Here is a 19,447-nt window from a genome sequence, read left to right on the forward strand (position 1 = left end):
GGAGATTGTAATAGTTGTTAGCCCACGCTGAATAACCTGTAGCACAAAAACAATCACCACCTTTCTCAGCATTCAAAAAGCAAAATGCAGTGATTTTGTTTAGTAGCATTGTTTGGGTTTAATTAAAATGCTACTGCTGTAGGCAAAAATGATGCCATGTATCTTTGTCACTTTCCATAAAACAGTTATGCTTTACCTCATTTACGATCTGATCAGGTTTTCACTGTCTTGTGACATCAAAAAAGTGATATGACACATCATCATTGTGTGTTGCTCTAGAAGGAAGACTCTCCATCACAAAAACTGATCAATCAAGATACACTTTTTTAGTTATGTTGTCAGAAAATGGCAAAATGGGATTTCATTAAATTCAGAACAAATCTCAATAGCAAAATAGCTCATAAAATGAGTTTGCATCATACATCTGAAATGAAAAATACCTGTTCTAATGTCCTGCATCATAAGGGTCACAGAGTACCATTCAGCAATTCCCAAATTAAGTCTGTGTGCTTTTTCTTTCATATCTCAGTCTAAGAACCTTTCTCCCTATTTTTCTTTTGTAGTGCTGAAAGACAAAGGCTACACAACTCTGCAGGATGAAGCCATCAAGATATTTAATTCTTTACAGCAGCTGGAGTCTATGTCTGATCCCATCCCTATAATCCAAGGTATCCTCCAAACAGGACATGATTTACGACCTCTCCGGGATGAGCTCTACTGTCAGCTCATCAAACAAACCAATAAAGTGCCTAACCCTGGGAGCATGGGGAACCTGTATAGTTGGCAAATACTCACCTGCATGAGCTGCACATTTCTGCCAAGTCGCAGCATCCTCAAATATCTCAAGTTTCATCTCAAAAGGTGAGAAAAAGCTTTGAAGTACTAAAGCAAGCAATGAAGTTTCTTCACTCATTGTTTTCTTCACCATGACTTATAACAGTGTTTAGATATCTTGAAGTGAGACTTGAAGATGCATTTACTTAGTGTATTGGTTATGCCAAACAGTGAATCTCAAAAGAAAATGTTGTAGGAAAAGTGTCTATGAGTTATCTAGATGGAATTACTCTCATTTGAAGGATCAAAAAAAATCCCACAAAACTGAATGCACAATTTATTAATGTTGACAAAAGGAAAACTTTCTGTAACTGTATAAACTTGTTTAAATGATTTGCAGCCCGTACCCCTAGGTCCTTTTCTCAACTGTCCAAATCAACCTGTTAAAAATTCTTCATCCTGCTTACCTTAATTTTATAAGGTATGCATCATGCACATAAAAGAAGATTATCATATTTAAAGATGTATTTGAGGTAAAAACGTATGATTGCAAATCTAATTTTAAGTTATTAGTGACTATTAAAAAGATAATAAATCACTCTTGATAGTTCAGCATTAATCAGAATGGGGAGTTCTTGCTGTGATGCAACAGAAGAATGCAGAGTATGTAATTAGGAAAGTTAGTCCACCAAGAAACTGTTCTCAATAATTTAAAAGTCTTGTTTGATGCTCTTTGCTAGAGCATCAACTTTGTCCATGACTTTGCTAAATATAATTGTTCTGTAATATTTGTAAAATAATTGTAATGAAAATACATCTTTGAACCAAATTGAGGTAAATGGTCTTTACATAATTGTTGAAATTAAAAAAATTCAACATTGCATCACTTTCTCAGCTTAACTCACCTCCTAGTTATAAGAAAAAGCAGTTGATACATTTATAGGTTGGTTTGAGTACTGTAGATGCATAATCATCTTACAGCATTTCTGCAATTCTGCAGTAATCTTTTTATGCCTTGCAGATCACAAATCACTGTACTTTTTTACATAAATTAAACCTGAGTAGCTCTGAGGAGCTGATATTTTATCACTGGAAGTATTATAGAAACATTCTGTACTGAAAGCTACCCAAATTCAAAAATTTTCAATAATTAAGGGTTGAGTTCGTTAGATAATGAATATTCATAATACTAACTGCTGAACAGGAAGGTCGAGAGAGAATCTTTCAGAAAATCAGGAATAGAAATCAAGTGACACTACAACAAAAGTGAGCAGTCAAACATGTTTTATTGCTTTTTTCTGTAGTACCTTAGTGCAGTTTAGTCTTCATTCAGCAACTGTTACTGACAAAAAGGGGGGTTGATTACAAGAAGATTAGCACAGTTATCTTGCTGTCAAATCTGAGTTGTTTGTAAGATTCCTATAGTTAATGCCATGAAGGGAATTCAGGTTTTTCTTTCCATTAGGTTTGTAGAACAAAATGATGAAAGTACCCCACAGTAAATCACAAGTTAGAACACTTTGCTTGACAGTGAAGATAAACCTTGGAGCGTGTCAATTCAATAGTGTACTGGATACTGAAGTACTTGCAGGGGGGGAAAAAAAAAATTCTCAAATAAGTGAACTTCCTGTTTCATTGACTGGCAGCTTAAAGTCATAAGCTTTGTCTCACAGGGTTCGTGACCAGTTTCCAGGAACTGAAATGGAGAAATATGCACTTTTTACTTATGAATCTCTGAAGAAAACCAAAAGCAGAGAGTTTGTGCCATCACGGGATGAAATAGAAGCACTGATCGGCCGGCAGGAAATGACATCCACAGTTTACTGCCATGGTGGGGGCTCCTGTAAGATTACGATCAACTCACACACTACAGCTGGAGAGGTGAGAAGTGGTGACACAATGTCTTTGGAACAAAATCAGTGTGTCCCTTTACATGCCAGTTCAGGCAGCAGTAGCGTTAAACTGTGGAAGCACCGGGGCCTTCTCTGCTGGCTTTTCCTTTCAAGGGAAGGGAAGGCTTACAGAGCTGTCTCTCCAGCCACACACTGTGTTCTGAAGAAATCCCTCCTGTAAAAACTGTCTTTATGCTGCAGAGGATTACCCAACTATAGTTCCTTCTTATAGGAAGAATTACTGGAAAGACTAAGCAGTTTAGCAGAGGGATTATTGGAATAACTTCAGTAGATATTGGTGTATATGATTTGCTACCTAAAAATGTAAGGCTCTTGCTGAGTTGGTGAAATACAGGAGTTGGCCAGGAGACAGCACATGCATATTTTGAAAGAATAAAAATTAAAGTGGAATTTGACAACAATGAATATGCTGATAAGAACAAGTTAGCAACATTTTTTTCTTAATATAAAACCTAGCTTTGAATTTTCTTCTAATTATTTGTCTTACTCTGTGGTGCTGCTTTTCCATGCTATGGTTTTTGTCATGTGCTGTTTTTCATTAGGTGGTTGAAAAGTTAATTCGTGGCTTGGCCATGGAGGATAGCAGAAATATGTTTGCTTTGTTTGAATACAACGGAACTACTGATAAAGCAATTGAAAGCAGAACCATTGTAGCTGATGTCTTGGCAAAGTTTGAAAAGTGAGTGTGCCTCTCCTCCTCTCTCTCCACTGTAATAAGTAGCAATTAAATAAATTTCCAATGTCAATAATGCTGAATTTTCTCCTTTTGCTTGTTTGTGATGATGCAGCTTAATTACATAGAGCCATTTTCAAGGGTTGGACTTGATGATCTCAGAGGTCCTTTCCAACCCATCTGATTCTATGATATCTTGAAGAAAAGCATCTTTTTTTCTTTTTTCTTAAGAGAATTAATAGCCACCTATTCACTTGTGTTGGTCTTCCTCTGTCCTGATACCAGTAAAGTAATATTTCTCATCAATCAATATTTCCACATTTTCTCTTCCATTACTACAAATTTTCCCACCATTACTAGCATTGTGTCTTGGAGAACTGAACTCCAGGCAGTTAGTACCTTTCCAACTATCTGTTGCCTAACTTCATGTGGAAGTCATCAGAGTAAAGCTCACTACATTTTTCTTACCAGTAAAATTAAAACCACCCATAGCACTGTAGTAAGAAAATGTAATACAAGCCTAAATACCTGTTTGTCATCCTTATGTTGGATGCATGGCAATCAGCCTCTTTTATCCACATAAAAATGGGGGGTTAGGGGGGTGAAAGGAATGTTTCGAGTGTTGGGCAATTACATTTTTTAACAGGACTTAATGATGCTGCTTTTATTAACACCTGACTGAGCCACAAATCAAATTTTATTAAGAGAATTTGGGTTAGAAATAGTTGACTGAGAATTGAATGAGAACTGAGTCAACATTTGTAAGTCCTTGATTCTGCTGTAGGCTTTAAACACACAGACACACATAAAGGAAGATTCAGCTGATTCCTTGCTTAGATTTCTCAGGTGTCAATTTAAAAAAGAGGATGGTTTCACAGGTCTGCTCTCTCTCTGTCTTTACACAATGCTGCAGGCTTGCTGCCACTGCTGAAGCTGGGGAGACGCACTGGAAGTTCTACTTCAAGCTCTACTGCTTCCTGGACACGGAAAATGTCCCAAAAGATAGCGTGGAATTTGCCTTTATGTTTGAGCAGGTAAAGGACAAGGGTTCAGTTTTGAGGCACTTTTAAGAGGAGGAACAAAGCAAGAGATCTAGGCAGCTTAGAGGGAGTTTTGATTATGTTTCTGTTCAGCTAAATGCAGTACTACTCAAGCATCAAGAACAAAGGAAGGAAGCAGTTCAGTGATCAGAATAGACTATGATTTTCCTAATGTTACGTTTCTTACTTCTGCATTACTTGTCAATTGCTTTACATGTAGTGGTAAAATAGCCTGATCTAAGCTGCATTAAAAAAAAAAAAAAAAAAGGGTAATACTTGCTTTTAATCTTCCTCTTATTAAACCATTTTTTGAAGAAAATGTTATAAATGAAGTTTAAAAAAGTGTAATTGGCAAGCAATTAATTAATAAGAGACTCATGCTGGCAACCATACAAAACTAATTGATAATAGATTTTTATCTTTTCAAAAACTGATCATTTCATAAGGACCTTAGGAAAATCAGTCCAGTCTCAGCAGTAACTGTAAGATAGCTATGATGAGCAGAAATACTCTTAATAAATGTGCTGAGCTCAGAATGAAGCTATATTGCAAAACATAAGTTAAATGATTTATGATGAAAATTAAATGCATCAACAGTTGGCTTTCTATTCTATCAAGCCTTTTAGTTTCTCAGAAACTCACTGATGAGATTTAGTACAGTTGACTGACCTTCTACTTTTCTGCTATATTGCAAATGACTAAAAATTATTCCAGCAGTCAGCTTCTTTCAAGTGGGCACTAGATACAGATAAAGATTTCTATATAAGATTTTCTGATTTCTGGCATTCATAATGCCAAGACAATGACATTCTGTTGGTGAGCAAGCTTGATGTGATCAAGAACTGACATACTTCAGTTTTCATATACATGAAGGCTTTTCCCCTTCTACAGGTTCAGAAACTTCATTGTAATAGAGTATTTCTTCCTTGTTCCATTTACATTTTAAGGCATCCTATTACATCACAAGTCTACCAAAAGTCTCCTTGCAGAGCCTACTACTGTAGCTCAGTCCAGAACTGCTTTTTTGTCAGCTGAAGGATCTGGGCAGTAGGTTTCCTTGGTTGGGCTTAGACACGTTGTTCTGTCTGTCTGTTGTTACATAGAGAGCAGTCAGCCAGCTAGTGCTTCTGTTTGGGATAAAGTTCAAACAGCAAGAAGAAAATCCATGAGAGCTCTGCATCTGAGCTGTTACATTACATTATTGGTTTAAGAGGCAGATTCAGATAGTTTTGTGTGTGAATGGCTACAGCAAGCATATTTGTGTGTTTGTTTCCCCTACTAGGGTCACATGAAAAAACCCCTATCTGCTGCACATTTCCACAGGTTTGAATGAGTGTGCAGAGGTCTTCTTGGTTCAGAATCTCATCCCTGATGCTACAGACCACTGTACTGTGTAGACATTTTACTAACTTGATTTGAGATCCATTGAAGATTTATTGTTTTCCCTCAGTAAAACTACAAAGCTGTCCTAGAGCTCAGCTTGTTTGGCTGGAAGCATCAGTTTTCACAGAGAGATTATTGATAGCAGTAAGCAAAACTAGGTATCTGTTGCTTCCTAATGCCCTTGAATATAAATGGCTTCTTTTCAAGCAAATGTTTGGATCCTGTTTTTCCCCTCTTTACATTTTATTTTCCTTTTTAGTAATTCAGTTGCTCTTATAAATGTGAGTTCACTAAAAGCTGTACAGTAATTCCCATTCAGCAGGTTTCCTCAGTTGCCTTGCAGTTCTTCTGGCAAACCTAGTTTTACCCAGTTTAACAAATTTGCCACATTTCATTTATTTAATGGATCATTTATTTCAGATCCTGAGTTTGCCTGGCAATAAACCTACTCTTCATTCCTTAATCTTATTCCTTTCAAAGACTGGTTTATACATAAAAAGCTACCTTTTTTCCCCTTGATAGGCTCATGAAGCAGTGATTAAAGGACATTATCCTGCTCCCGAAGAAACCCTTCAGGTCCTTGCAGCTTTGCGTCTTCAGTACCTTCAGGGAGATTACACTCTGCATACCACTGTACCAGAAATGGAGGAAGTCTATCCCTTGCAAAAGCTGAAGTCTCGGATTACACAGTCTACCAAAACATTTACTGCAGTAGAGAAGTCTGAGAAGAAACGAGCCAGCTTTCTTGAAGGAACACTGCGGAGGAGTTTCCGCAGTGGCTCTGTCAGCAAACAGAAGGTTGAGGAGGATCAGATGTTAGACATGTGGGTCAAAGAGGAAATCTCAGCATCCAGGACTAGTATTATTGACAAATGGAAAAAACTCCAGAGGATGAATCAGGAGCAGGCTATGGCGAAGTACATGGCTTTGATTAAGGAATGGCCTGGCTATGGTTCAACACTCTTTGACGTAGAGGTAAGACCTCCTGAACATTCAAACTACAGTTTATACTGTATGAGTGATGATTTCATTACAGAGTAGTGAAACCATAAATAAGGTATCACAATGCTTAGACAGCTGATGTAATAAACTGTTAGCTATTAAAAGCCTACTCCCATTAGCAAGCACTTGTAGCTATTTAAATCCGCCAGTTAACCATAAAATAGAGGGACAGAATTCTAGCCTGATGGGTTGCAAACAAGTTTAAGAAGTGTAAAAAGGCAACATTCAAATTGGGACAAGCAATATGCACTTTTTAAAAAATGGTTACAAAGAACATCAACAGTAAGTGTTGTGTAGCTCCTGCTGTTCCCTTTGCTGTTAATTTGCTTTTTTCTCTAGTGTAAAGAAGGGGGATTTCCACAAGAGTTGTGGCTTGGAGTCAGCGCTGATGCAGTTTCTGTCTACAAGCGTGGGGAAGGAAGGCCTCTGGAGGTGTTCCAGTATGAACACATCTTGTCATTTGGTGCACCACTTGCCAACACCTACAAGATCGTGGTGGATGAGAGAGAACTGCTTTTTGAAACCAGTGAGGTAAGAGCAAGGTAGTTTTATTGTTGTGGTCTTCCTATTCTGATATGCACATTACTTAGCAATTCGAGTAGTAGCTACAAATGTCACAGATTTATTCAAGATTCCTGTAAAGCTAAAGGGAAGACATATGAGATGGATAGAGGTGCTGAGTATTTTTTAATTTGTTTAACTGCAAAAGGGTTTTGTTGAAAGCTCAACAGTTTTATATTGTTAGTGTCTAAAGAAATTCATTCGCGTACTGTTACCTTACTAAGAACTTTGCTCTTTATCCTCTTGGCAGGTGGTTGACATTGCAAAGCTGATGAAAGCTTACATCAGTATGATCGTGAAAAAACGCTACAGCACCTCTCGATCAGTGAGTAGTCATGGAAGTCAGGGCAGCTGCAGGTGAAAACAAAACCAGTTCCACTGCGCCCTAAATAGAATATATCGCTCCTTGGCCTCAGAACGACCTGATGACATTGATCATGTTTGTTGACAAGCTAACCAAGAACCAGAGTTTCAACGGAAAATATCTTCAAACAATGTTTTAGAAAGACCACAGGGTGGGCAAGGGAAAATCAGCTGAAATAGTCACATACTAGAACCGCTGGCTCATTCAAAACTTTCCAAAGCATTATTATCTTCAGTTGCTGTAACAAATGCCTTAAGACTCAATCCACTGCAATACAAGCAGTAATAAGTGCCTTACAATATTAAGCATAACTTGTATTGGCCTAAAATTGCTGATAAAAGTCAAGAGGATTTCTTTTGTCCTTTCAGAACATCGAAAACAAAGTTATATTCATCCATTCTGCACTAATCTACTGGCCTGTATACAGGTGGGAAGGGGGAGGGAAGAAGAGCAAGGTATATTTTTTTTTGGAGCGCTGCTGGCAGCTTTCCTGATGGACGCCAACACTTTGTTTCCCCTTGCTTCCAGGGATGTGCACATTGTGCATGCATATTTGAGCTGTCAGTAAAATTTGACAAATTTTATTCTGTCTTTATACAAGTCTTTTGAAGCAAAGGGAATAAGTATGTGCAATGGTGTAAACAGTCTTTCTGTACATTTTAATAGTTCAGAGTTATAGTTGTTACAATTGTATGGCTACTTTATAAGCAGTTTTATTAACAAGTAAATTCCAAAATTTTCATACATTGATTTTACTATTGCAAATATGTATTACCATATAAGTATCAGAAGTCTGCATTCTGTATCTGCTGTATGATAAAGAGAGATGTAGCTGAGAATATTTATAGACTACCCTAATATGGAAATACAGTTATCAGTTCAGTTCTCCATCATGTCAGCTTATGTTTTTAATATTAATTTTTTCTTTAAAAGACATCACTCTTTTATACTTCTGGCTGGACTCTCCAACCCAGACTGACTGCCAAAGGTCAGAGCCCTTCAGAGTTAACTAGAGAACGCAACATTATACAATGCAACTACTTTAATACAGAGTTCTCTATTTTACCTGGTTGCCTGATGAAGGTTCTTGACAATACCCTGTAAATAAATTGGGAAATATCAGCTAATAATAGGTTGGTTTTGGACTTTTATTTTTGTACAGAAATACTGTAATATAAGGCAAAACTTTGATCAAAGGTATCTTTTTGTCCACAGAAAAAAAAAAAAAAAGAAACCTGAAAAAACTTACTGTTGTTAAAAACCTCAGCCTTTAAGAAATCATGCCTACTCACTGAAAAAGTCCAGCAATAAAGAAAATATACGTAATGTGATCTGTTTCTGTTTCGTACTGAGTTGGACTTGGAACAAAATCCTAATTTCATCAGTCTTTCAGAAGCCAAGCCAGGAACGTGGTGTAGACTACAGATATGTGTGTGTGTGTGTCTGCTTTTGTTTGGAAGGGTGCATGTGCTGTGTATTGTACTGGGACAGGTTTCCTTGCCCATACAATACGTGTCATTTACATGAGATAGAGGGGAAGGACTGCTGAGCAATTCCACACCACCAGGAACACGCAAGTAAAGCTTTTGCTACTTAGGTAGCCCTGATGCAAGATGTCTTGTTTTTATTAGCCAGCCACAGCATGGTAGTGCAGCATGCGCTGCCCTCATAAGTGCACGTGGCCTTTGTAGGCTACAAGGCTCGCTCTGAGAAATCCTCAACCCTCCTCCCACTGCCAGGTATGTTAAGTCACTCCATCTGTGCCACCGCCCCTCAGTGGACATAATAATTTTGTGTCTCTACCAACCCAGGCATAGTCAACTTAATTTAGGGAAGACAAGAAAATGAGAGGAGCTGTAAGTTAAGTATGTATAGTTAAACACACACAGAGTATTTGAGACTGATGGGGTTTTTTTATTTTTCACATATGCAAGTTCTTTAGAAAGAATTTAGCTGCTCCCAGCAAGGCATCCTTGGAATACCACAATTTATGCATTTCAGCCAGCACAGCAAGAAAGTTCAGTTTTGTCTATCTGTAAACATGCTCAAAGAAGTCCTTGCACATCATCATAATCAGTAATTGGTAAAAAACCCCAGGAATATACAAGATGACAATCTTGTTCAATGTCACAGTCTTGAGAAGCTGACACCAGTTCTCTACTCCTGATTCGTTTGCCTCCTGACTGACTTCTGGATGCTATCAACCATTAGGAGGGAAGTGACCATTAGTGACAGAACTGCTTGTCACCACATCACTATAACTAAGAGCTTCTTTTTGTTCATGCCAGATCTACCAACCTGCTTTGCAAATCTTACTCCAGTTACTACCATTGAGGCAAATAAAAGATTTCATAATTGTTGATACTTGACAGAAAGAATGCACAGTTTATCAAAATAAATACTGCATAATAGAGATGCCTGGGTTTGGAAGTGAGAAAAGAGTTCCTTAAACTATAAAATCTTTAAATATTGATTGAGAAGATGAGATTCTTTCAAATTATTTTGCTACAGTACAAGCTTAATCCAAACATATATGAAATTTTTTGCTAGAGTCAGATAGATCCTCTCTCCTGCCTGTGATGTCTTCAGTTAGAGTAGCAGTTGAGTTTATCTGAAGAGAGGAGAGGAACTTCTGCCACAGAACACATTTTTACTTTTATCCTAGTTTAGAATTAAAGGTTTGTGTTTCCAAAAGAACAAACACCGTAGCAGTGTACCACTACTGAAAAAAGCAAAAGATCTGTACTTCAGGACAAACTTTAGTATTGCAACTGCTACACTGTATTTTGAGTGCATCAGAAATCACAACTGAGTATTAGAAGTCAAAGGGTTCTAAGACCAATGTCCAGTCCCTCTAGAAAGAAGGGGAGTTTTATTGTACGTGTTGCAGTTTCTAGGATTTGAAACTTGTGTATTTTCTGAAAGAACTAAGAGTAGCAAGTCCTGCTCCGTTGCCCACCTCCTGCCACCAGACTGCTTGCCTCACATGCCTTGCCACCTGTCCCTGCCTTTGGAACTGGCCCCAATTATGGTACTGATGCTCATTCCCCTCTGGAAGATCTGCCACCCCCAGGCAGTTACACCAACTCTGTCAAAAACCCTCTGGAAGCATACGTCGGGTTCCTGCACCCTGTGACTGCACCTGATTGAATGCAGCCACACCAAGAAGAGTATGGGACCCCAGTAACCAGACGTGCTGCAAGAGCACAGGCTGGGTAGAAACCATGGAGTCAGGCCTAGGAATAGAGTGGCAGCTGCAATGGAAATAAAATTGTATATCCTCATCTTAGCATGCCTTAAATCACAGAATTGTAGAATGGTTTGAGGTGAAAGGGACTTTAAAGATCATCTAGTTCCAACCCTCCTGCCATGGGGAGGGACACCTACTAGTCCAGGTTGCTCAGAGCCCTGTCCAACCTGGCCTTGAACACTCCCAGGGATGGGGAAGCCACAGCTTTTCTGGACAACATGTGCCAGTGCCTCACCACCCCCACTGTAAAGAATTTCTAATATTTAATTGAAACCTGCCCTCTCTCAGTTTGAAGCCATTCCCCCTTGTCCTATCACTACGTACCCTTATAAAAACTCCTGCTCCAGCTTTCTTGTAGGCCCCTTTAGGTACTGGAAAGCTGCCCTAAAGTCTCCCCAGAGCCTTCCTCAGGCAGAACAACCCCAACTCTCTCAGCCTGTCTTCATAGGAGAGGTGCTCCATCCCTCTAATCACCTTTGTGGCCCTCTTCTGGACTTGGCTGGCCATGCGTCAATTCCACTTATGTCTTCAGGCTTCTATCTAGCACTTTTCCCGAGCCTCATAATACAATACATCTATTTGTCATGGCTCCAGAGTTCTTAATAAACTTAATTACAAAAGTTATGCAGAGGAAACTGCTTCACCCCAGAAGCGTTGCATCAGAAACCTAGGTTTCCAGCCCCACGTTTCTGAGGCATGTGGCTATAACACGTACACACAGGTTTGTACCAACCCAAACACCCAGTGCAGACACACTACAGCACTGCAAGTCATGCTGGCCTAGGTCCATTTTACTGTAACACGGGCAGAACAGTGACAGCTTCTTCAGTGCTGACAGACTATGCATCAGGGCACACACACTTCATATCATTTACAGCTCTGTTAAGTAAATACAGAAGGGTACCAACCAAATATGGCAGCACCGTCCCGAGTAAAACTAATTCTGTGTGGTGCCCAGCCCTAGAAAGTCACTGCATTTCACTCTGTCAGATACAGAAATACAGCTACAAGCTGTGCTTTGGCACCCTCCTCAAACACGTGTACACACATGGGGATGCAAAGGTGGGTGAGATTTTCTAATAAAGTTTAATCTTGAAGGAATCCACTGGGAATATTTCCCTTAACATCACAACAGACTCAAGGCTTTTGGTGCAATACACAAGCTACCCATGCTACAGCAGCCATGGGAAGCCAGCAGAAGAGGGCAGCAGCGATCCAAGAAAGTGAACTACACAGCGAGTGGTTCCATCTGCAGTATGAATTGACCTGGTCTTTATCAAAAGGCTGGGCTGGGAGAACAAAGAGGGAGTCTTCTTGTTATTTTTGCTGTCCACCTGTCGTAAATTAGTGTTTTAGGTCGCTTGAAGAATCACCAGCTAAGGTACCGGCAAAACCAGGTTTGATATTAAAGAAAAGCATGACAAAATTCATTTCAAGGTTTGCTCTACTACTGATTAGATGGGTAAAGCACACAGAGAAAAGTCAGACTAAAATTAATCGATCTAAAACTAAAATCTACCAAAAATAATGAATGTGGAGGCTGGGGATGGAAAAAAGGGTAAGGATGAGAAAGGGTAAGGACAAAAAGGAATGAGGGAGATCCTCCCACAGAGTCACAAGGTTCAGAGTGGACTTCCCTTGCCAAACTTAGCCCCAGATTTGACCAATGGTTTAGGCTGAAAGGTTTAAACCATGCTTAACAGCACTTCATCCATAGCCTAATTTAAATAATTTAATGAAAGATTCTGTAGAATTTACTGTAAGCACAACAGTAACTCACGGGCCTGACTAACTTATGAATCTAACATATTTAAGAATCTAAGAGAGCAAGATTAACAGTACATTTGCTGTGGCATATTTGCACTCACATGCACATAGACCAAAAGGATTGTGTACAAGGTATAACATACCTGTGAAAAATTTCCCTTGAGTTCTGTGAAGTACTCACATCAGATGGCTTTGCATCTTCTCAACGGGCAAAGGGTTGAGCCTTGAGGAGTGGGGTATCAGCCCAGGCTCCATTGGTGACAGTCCTCCAAGCATAGAAGATTTGAGAGTTTTCTGGCCCTGACAGGTGCCCCACTCAGAGAGAGATTGCTGGTCGCAGCTCAGTGCAGTCCAGCTGAGCTCAAAGGGTCTCACTTAGGATCACTGTTTATAGGGTCGCAAGAGAGTTGGCTTTAGTCATAGTAATTTTCCACCCTGGCCGCAATTCAGGTCAGTAATTTCTTTGAAAGTCTGATAACAAAAACATTGTTCCACTTGGGTTGTTATTCAGGCAAGAAAAAAAAAGTTTCTAAGGCTGTTCATTAAGAAAACAGGAGTTTGTAAGACACCACTAGTTCCTGGGAGCAGATGGTGTTCCTGATGAGCTCCAAGAGGAGCTTAGTCCAGGTGCTGTTTATCAAGGCCAAGGCCCAATAAGCATTTCTGAGATCATAGTGGGGCCCAAGGAGGGGTGAAGAGGATGCTTTTATGCTTCATATCAGTAAGGTCCCTTAACAAAAAAAAAAAAAAAAAAAAAGAAAAAATTCCTCCTTTACTACATTTCTACCCATCTTATTTTTCTAAGCATTCCTATATTCTGTGTCTTAAAACAGCAGTTTTCAAACTTTTTAGATTACCTGCTTTTTCCTGCATAAAACTTTATTTTTCCTTTGCTGCTCGTCACCTACACACATCTCCTTGAGCAGACAGGAATCACACTCCTGATATTTACCTGCTGACCAACAATAAGATCACAAACATGAGAGCTCAGGTATTCATACCCAGAGAGATCAGGTATGGTGTTAACTTGGGCAAAAGTTCTTCTCTGTGCACACCAGAAAGGATGCAGTGACCCAGATGGAGTGTCCATGAAAGCATGCAGGGGTCCAGGTCTCAGGCTACAGGGAGTCCCGGAGCCTGGGGCTGCTCCCAGAGGGCAGCAGGAAGAACAGCTGCGTGAGGTGCAATCAGGTCAACAACCTGCTCAGCCTAGTGGCAGAGCTGAGAGATGAAGTAGAAAGACTAAGAAGTATTAGGGACTCTAAGGAGCATTGGCTGGGAGTGACTCGAAGCAGGGAAAAGATCTTAGCTCAGGAATCAGCAGGGCTTATTCAGGGAGTTTTGAACTAGATTTGGAGGGGACAGGGACAGACCTGCCAGAGTGTGGGAAGGGGAGAACTATAGTAGCAAAAGAAGGCTTAAGAGGGGATACATCAATCAAATAAAAGCAGCCAAAGATTTAACATCAAGACAGGACTATGGGGCATCCCTTTGCACTTCTCCCAGGATACTGACACAATCAAATACCTCTATTAAGTGCCTGTACGCCAATGCACACAGGACCAGGAAAAAACAGGAAGAACTGGAGATGTGTGTGCAGTCACGGGACTTTGATCTCACTGCAGTGATGGAGACAGGGTGGGATAGCTTGCATGATTGGAATGTTGTCATGAAGGGCTACACACTGTTTAGGAAAGACAGAGACCAGGAAGGCACAGTGGTGGAGATGCTCCCTGTGTGAGGCAACACTTGGAAGGTATTGAGCTCTGTCTCAGGGTGGATGATGAGTAAGTCAAGAGCCTATGGGTCATAATAAAAGGGCAGTAATAGTAAGGGTGACACTGCCGTGGGTGTTTGCTACGGGCTGCCTGATCAGGAGGAGGAAGAAGTGCATGAGGCCTTCTACAGGCAACCAGAAGGAGCCACAAAGTCACAGGCCCTGGTTCTTGTGAGGAACTTTAACTACCTTGACATCAGCTAGAGAAGCAACACCGCCAAGAACAAACAGCCCCAGAGGTTCCTAGAAAGTTACCCTGATGATAACTTACTGTCACAAGTAGTGAAGGATCCCATGAGGAATGATGTGCTGCTCTCTCATACTAACAAACAGGGAAAGCCTCGTTGGAGATGTGAAGGTTGGGGGCAGCCTTGGCTGTAGTGACTACAAGATTACAGACTTTGGTATCAGGTGAGGAGAAAGCAGGGCAGCAGATAAGAATACTACCATGGATTTCAGGAGAGCTTTCTCTAGCCTCTTAGGGAATCTTCTTGGAAGAATACCATGGGAACAGGCCTCACACGGAAGAGATAGATCCGCTGCCCTCATCTAGCCTTAGCTGTGGAGACCACTGTATGTAGCACTCTCCCTGGTAGCAGCTGGGGGTGCAGTTCTGGCTACTTACACAGCAAACATTCTCTCTCCGTGCTCAACTACTCTGTTTTGTGTCCCACGCACCTTCCCACTTTGAGAATCTTGATCTTTTTTGAACTACAAGTTTTAAACAATGCACATTGTCAAACTTCAACTCTTGGCAGATCATCTGCATAGCGGTGTCTCAAAAGTTCATGAAGTCATTGAAATGATCAAATGCATCTAATTACTTTCTGCAATATTTAAGGCATTGTATAGGTTTATCACAATAATGTTTCTTACTTAGATCACTCTCCCTACAAATAAAGCCAAAATGGACAAATTTGCTAATTCACTGTGATTTTGAGTCTTCCTTGCCAATGACAACTCGTGTATGAGTTTACCTATTTCATAAATTCTAAACAATTGCTAGATTCAAAAAGGTTGCTGGCCTGCTGTCAGGTGAAGTTGACCAAAGAGTGGAGCTAAACCTATAAAGTTATTATCAACTCTCTACCACGCATAATCAAACAGATTATGCCACCTAAGAGATTACAGTAATTAGGTCCAAAATTAGATCCATGAAAATCAATTATTCTTATTGGCCTCCTACATGTCATGATTACACAGACAAAAAAAGCAATATAGTTTGCTGATAAACACCTATAAATTATTGCAAAAATATTTTATAAGATTGCAGTACAGTTCTATTTCTGGGCTAAAAACACTTGTTTAAAGTGGTTTCTTAACTGGCTTTGACCATAGCTGTTAAGCCTGTCAACATACATTTTCTTCTGTAAATTTCCTTGTCTCAGGTCCTAAAGAGTTACATCAGAGATATTGTTCTTTCCAATTTAAAGTTGATTTGTCTTTATTATCCATCTAATGCCAACCACTCGAGACATAAAAGCGTATATAATTGCTGTAATAAATGTATATAATTGCTACATTAGCTCAATTCTATAAAACCTGGATTCGGAAAAGAAACCCACTGTACTTGAGAATGGAATATTTACTATTGGTCATGTCTCACACAAAAGGAATATCTGATGGGGGGATATCAGAACTTTTTGATTACAATCTGTATTACAGAAAATCTGAAAGTGAAGCATTATTCTTCCTGACATGACTTCATCGTTGAGTTTTGCTCTTAAAGCTTTGAGTTCACAGGCATTAAGAAGCAGCATAACGTGGCAGTGAGGAAAAAAACCCCAAACACTAACATTTCTTGGTAAGAGGCAGAATCAACACTCATAATCTTGTCACTCATGTTAAATTTTTGATCTTGTATCAACTGGTATTATACACCTTGTATTGGGATTGCATGGCAAGGTTCTGATAGCAGGGTGGCTTCTGAGAAGCTGCCAGAAGCTTCTGCCATGTGCAAAAAAGCCAATGCCAGCTGGCTCCAAGACGGACCCACCCAAGGCCGAGCCCATCAGGTGACAGCACCTCTGGGGTAACATATTGAAGAATGGGGAAAAAATCTGCTGTGCAACAGCAGCAGGAAGAGGGGAATGAGAACACGTGGGGGAAAACAGCCATGCAGACACCAAGGTCAGCAAAGAAGGAGGAGGAGGAGCTGCTCCAGGCAACAAAGTTGATATTTCCCCACAGCCTGTTGTGAAGATCACGGTGGCCCATGTTGGAGCAGAGATCCACCTGCAGCCCATGGAAGGCCCCATGCCAGAGCAGGTGGATGCCCAAAGGAGACTGTGACCTTGTGGGAAGCCCATGCTGGAGCAGGTTTGCTGGCAGGACTTTTCACCCCATGGGGGAGCCCCAGTGGAGCAGCCTGTTCCTGAAGAACCACACCGTGCGGAAGGGACCCTATCCCAGAGCAAGGGAAGAGTGTGAGGATATCTCCCCCTGAGGAGGAAGGAGAAGCCAAGACAACATGTGATGAACAGACCACAGTCCCCATCCCCTGTCCACCTGAACCACTGCAGGGAGGAGGAGGTAGAGAAATCAGGAGTAAAGTTAAGCCTGGGAAGAAGGGAGGGGTGGAGGAAGTTGTTTGGAAGGTGATTTTAAGATTTGATTTTACTTGTCATTATTTGATTCGTAATTAAACTAACTTCCTGGCATCAAGTCTGTTTTGCCCATGACAGTAACTGGTGAGCGATCTCTCCCTGTTCTCATCTTGACTCATGAACTTTTCATTATATTTTTTCTGCCCTGTCCAGTTGAGAAGGAGGGTTATAGTGGCTTGGTGGGCACCTGGCATCCCACCAGGGTCAACCCACCACATAGTTTTAGCTTATAAGACAAATCAGGTTGCATATATTCCAACTGCCCAACACTTCAGTGTAACACAAGAGCATTTTGAAATGCACAGACTTGTAGGTAAAATACTTAAAAAGATTATCACAGTCCTAATTGCATTTTGCGTAACACAGGACAACACTTAACACATTCCAGCTCCATAGTTAAAAATTATTACATATTACAATTAAATGAAAGAATAAACAGTTTGGGATGTAGTTTCAACATGTCCTACAGTAGAGACCTTAAGGATGCTGAAAGGCTAAGAGGGTGTGCATCCGAGAAGAAAAGTGTTTGATAATTATTAATTTGAAAGTTATTCTACAGTTAAATGGTGACTATAAAAGATAGTAGAGTTTAGTGAAAACACCCAGGAGAAATTCCACCAAAGCACGCACGAAGCTTCAGACAGAAACAGGATTACAGAAGGTGCATGGTATGTATGTCACCTATGACACCAGACTTCAGATAGAGTTTGAGGGATCTAGGCAATTAAAGGCTTTTAATGTTAACTAGTAAATATAATAATAAAGCATATAATTAGCAAACATCTGAAAAAATATATGATCTACTGGGAAGAGGTAGCATAAGTTCTGATTAATAAAGCCCTGCCCTAGAAGTCTGCTGAAGTTCTTTGACAAATCTGTGAACGAAGGCAGTCTGGTTTACCTGGATTTCAAAAAGGCTTTTGGCTAAATTCATCACCTAAGGCTTCAAGGAAGCTGTGTATCCACATGTCCTGATGTAGAGAAATAACTGGCTAGAAGATAGGGAACAGTCAGTAAAAGCCACTGACCCATTCCAAACAAAGGAAGATCATCACTGAAGTTCAGCAGAGGCTCCAAGCTCTTCAACCTATTGAACAGTGAACTGAAAAAATGACAAAAGCTCAAAGTTTAGCGATGACATCAAGTTTTTCAGGAAAGTGAGGATAAGATCGGACTAAAAAAACTGCATGACTTTAGGAAACCAAATAGTTGTCCAATAAAATGGCAAATAAATTCCAGGTAGATAAAATGAAGCAAGTGAGGTAAAGATGGAAACTCAGTAACAGATTCAGCTGTACAGCAAGCTCTGAAGTAATTATTAGCACTTGGGAACAAAATGGTGAAGTTTTAATAGTTCCAGAAAAAATACCAACCAGTTAGGGGGAAAAAAAAAAAAAAGAAAAAAAAGAAAAAGGAAAGCAGTAAAAGGAAAGCAGTCATTAGAAATTATTACAAAAGCGAACCATAGAGCACTGGTTTTTGAAATCCATGACCTGCTCCTACTTCAAACAAATGCTGTGATGATGTGACTAGAACTCCACAAGAAAGTTATCTTAGAACTCAAAAAAGCTTGGGAAAAGGCAATAAGGATGATCAAAGTCACAGAAACACTACAATATTAAGAGTGACTAAGATGCAATTCTTCAGCCTCAAAACACAGATAAGTTAGAAAGTACCATGAGGATGACTGGATACAGAGTCAATAATCATGCACTAACTATGGGTCATTAGTAGGACAAGGGAAGGAATTCTTCCCCTCCTTCTGCCATTTGTGGGACCACATATGGAATACTTTGTCCAGTTTTGGGCAACTCAGTATAAGACACACACTGACACCCTGGAAGGAGTCCAAAGGGTCCCTGGAAGGTCAGAAGCATACAGCTTATGACATAGAAGGAAAGGCTGGGAGAGCTGGGTTCACTCACTCCGAAAGAGAGAAGGTTAACAGGGACCTACCTGCGAAGTACCTGAGGTGTAGTTATAGAACAGATGGGGACAGAGTCCTCCCCCTACGAGGTGCAGAACCAAATTAGAGGAAATGGGTGAAACAAGAAATTTTTAATAGATAATAAGAAAATATTCTTCACGATGAATGTGGTCAAACACTGAACACGTTGCCTAGAGTGCATTGTAGAATCTCCAGTCCTGAGATGCTGAGAACTAATCGGGGCATGACACGGAACAACACATCACAGCCAACTAGTAAGGGTGCTTTGGGCGTTTATATGGGGAAAAGGGTCAGACCAAATGCCTTAGAGTCTTCCAAACTAATTTACTTTGTTATCCTGTGATGAAATGAAGCAAATGGAAAACAAGCTTAAAAAAAAAAAAAAAAAA

General features: G+C 40.1%; 1 protein-coding gene across 1 annotated transcript in view; it reads left to right on the forward strand.

Annotated features, from left to right (window-relative positions):
* Nucleotides 1-9,009, forward strand: part of MYO10 (myosin X) — a 93,044-nt gene extending 84,035 nt beyond the window's left edge. Inside the window, exons 34-40 of the mRNA XM_027888433.1 lie at nucleotides 564-861; nucleotides 2,448-2,655; nucleotides 3,230-3,366; nucleotides 4,274-4,394; nucleotides 6,306-6,758; nucleotides 7,125-7,316; nucleotides 7,597-9,009. Coding sequence (XP_027744234.1) covers nucleotides 564-861; nucleotides 2,448-2,655; nucleotides 3,230-3,366; nucleotides 4,274-4,394; nucleotides 6,306-6,758; nucleotides 7,125-7,316; nucleotides 7,597-7,707 — 1,520 coding nt within the window. The 3' untranslated portion in view covers nucleotides 7,708-9,009. The remainder of the gene's footprint in view (nucleotides 1-563; nucleotides 862-2,447; nucleotides 2,656-3,229; nucleotides 3,367-4,273; nucleotides 4,395-6,305; nucleotides 6,759-7,124; nucleotides 7,317-7,596) is intronic.
* Nucleotides 9,010-19,447: the final 10,438 nt, after the last annotated feature.

The sequence above is a fragment of the Empidonax traillii genome, unplaced genomic scaffold, assembly GCF_003031625.1.
Source record: "Empidonax traillii isolate 1590-97213 ecotype Southwest subspecies unplaced genomic scaffold, ASM303162v1 scaffold238:size1398292, whole genome shotgun sequence".
In the NCBI taxonomy this organism is placed as follows: domain Eukaryota; kingdom Metazoa; phylum Chordata; class Aves; order Passeriformes; family Tyrannidae; genus Empidonax; species Empidonax traillii.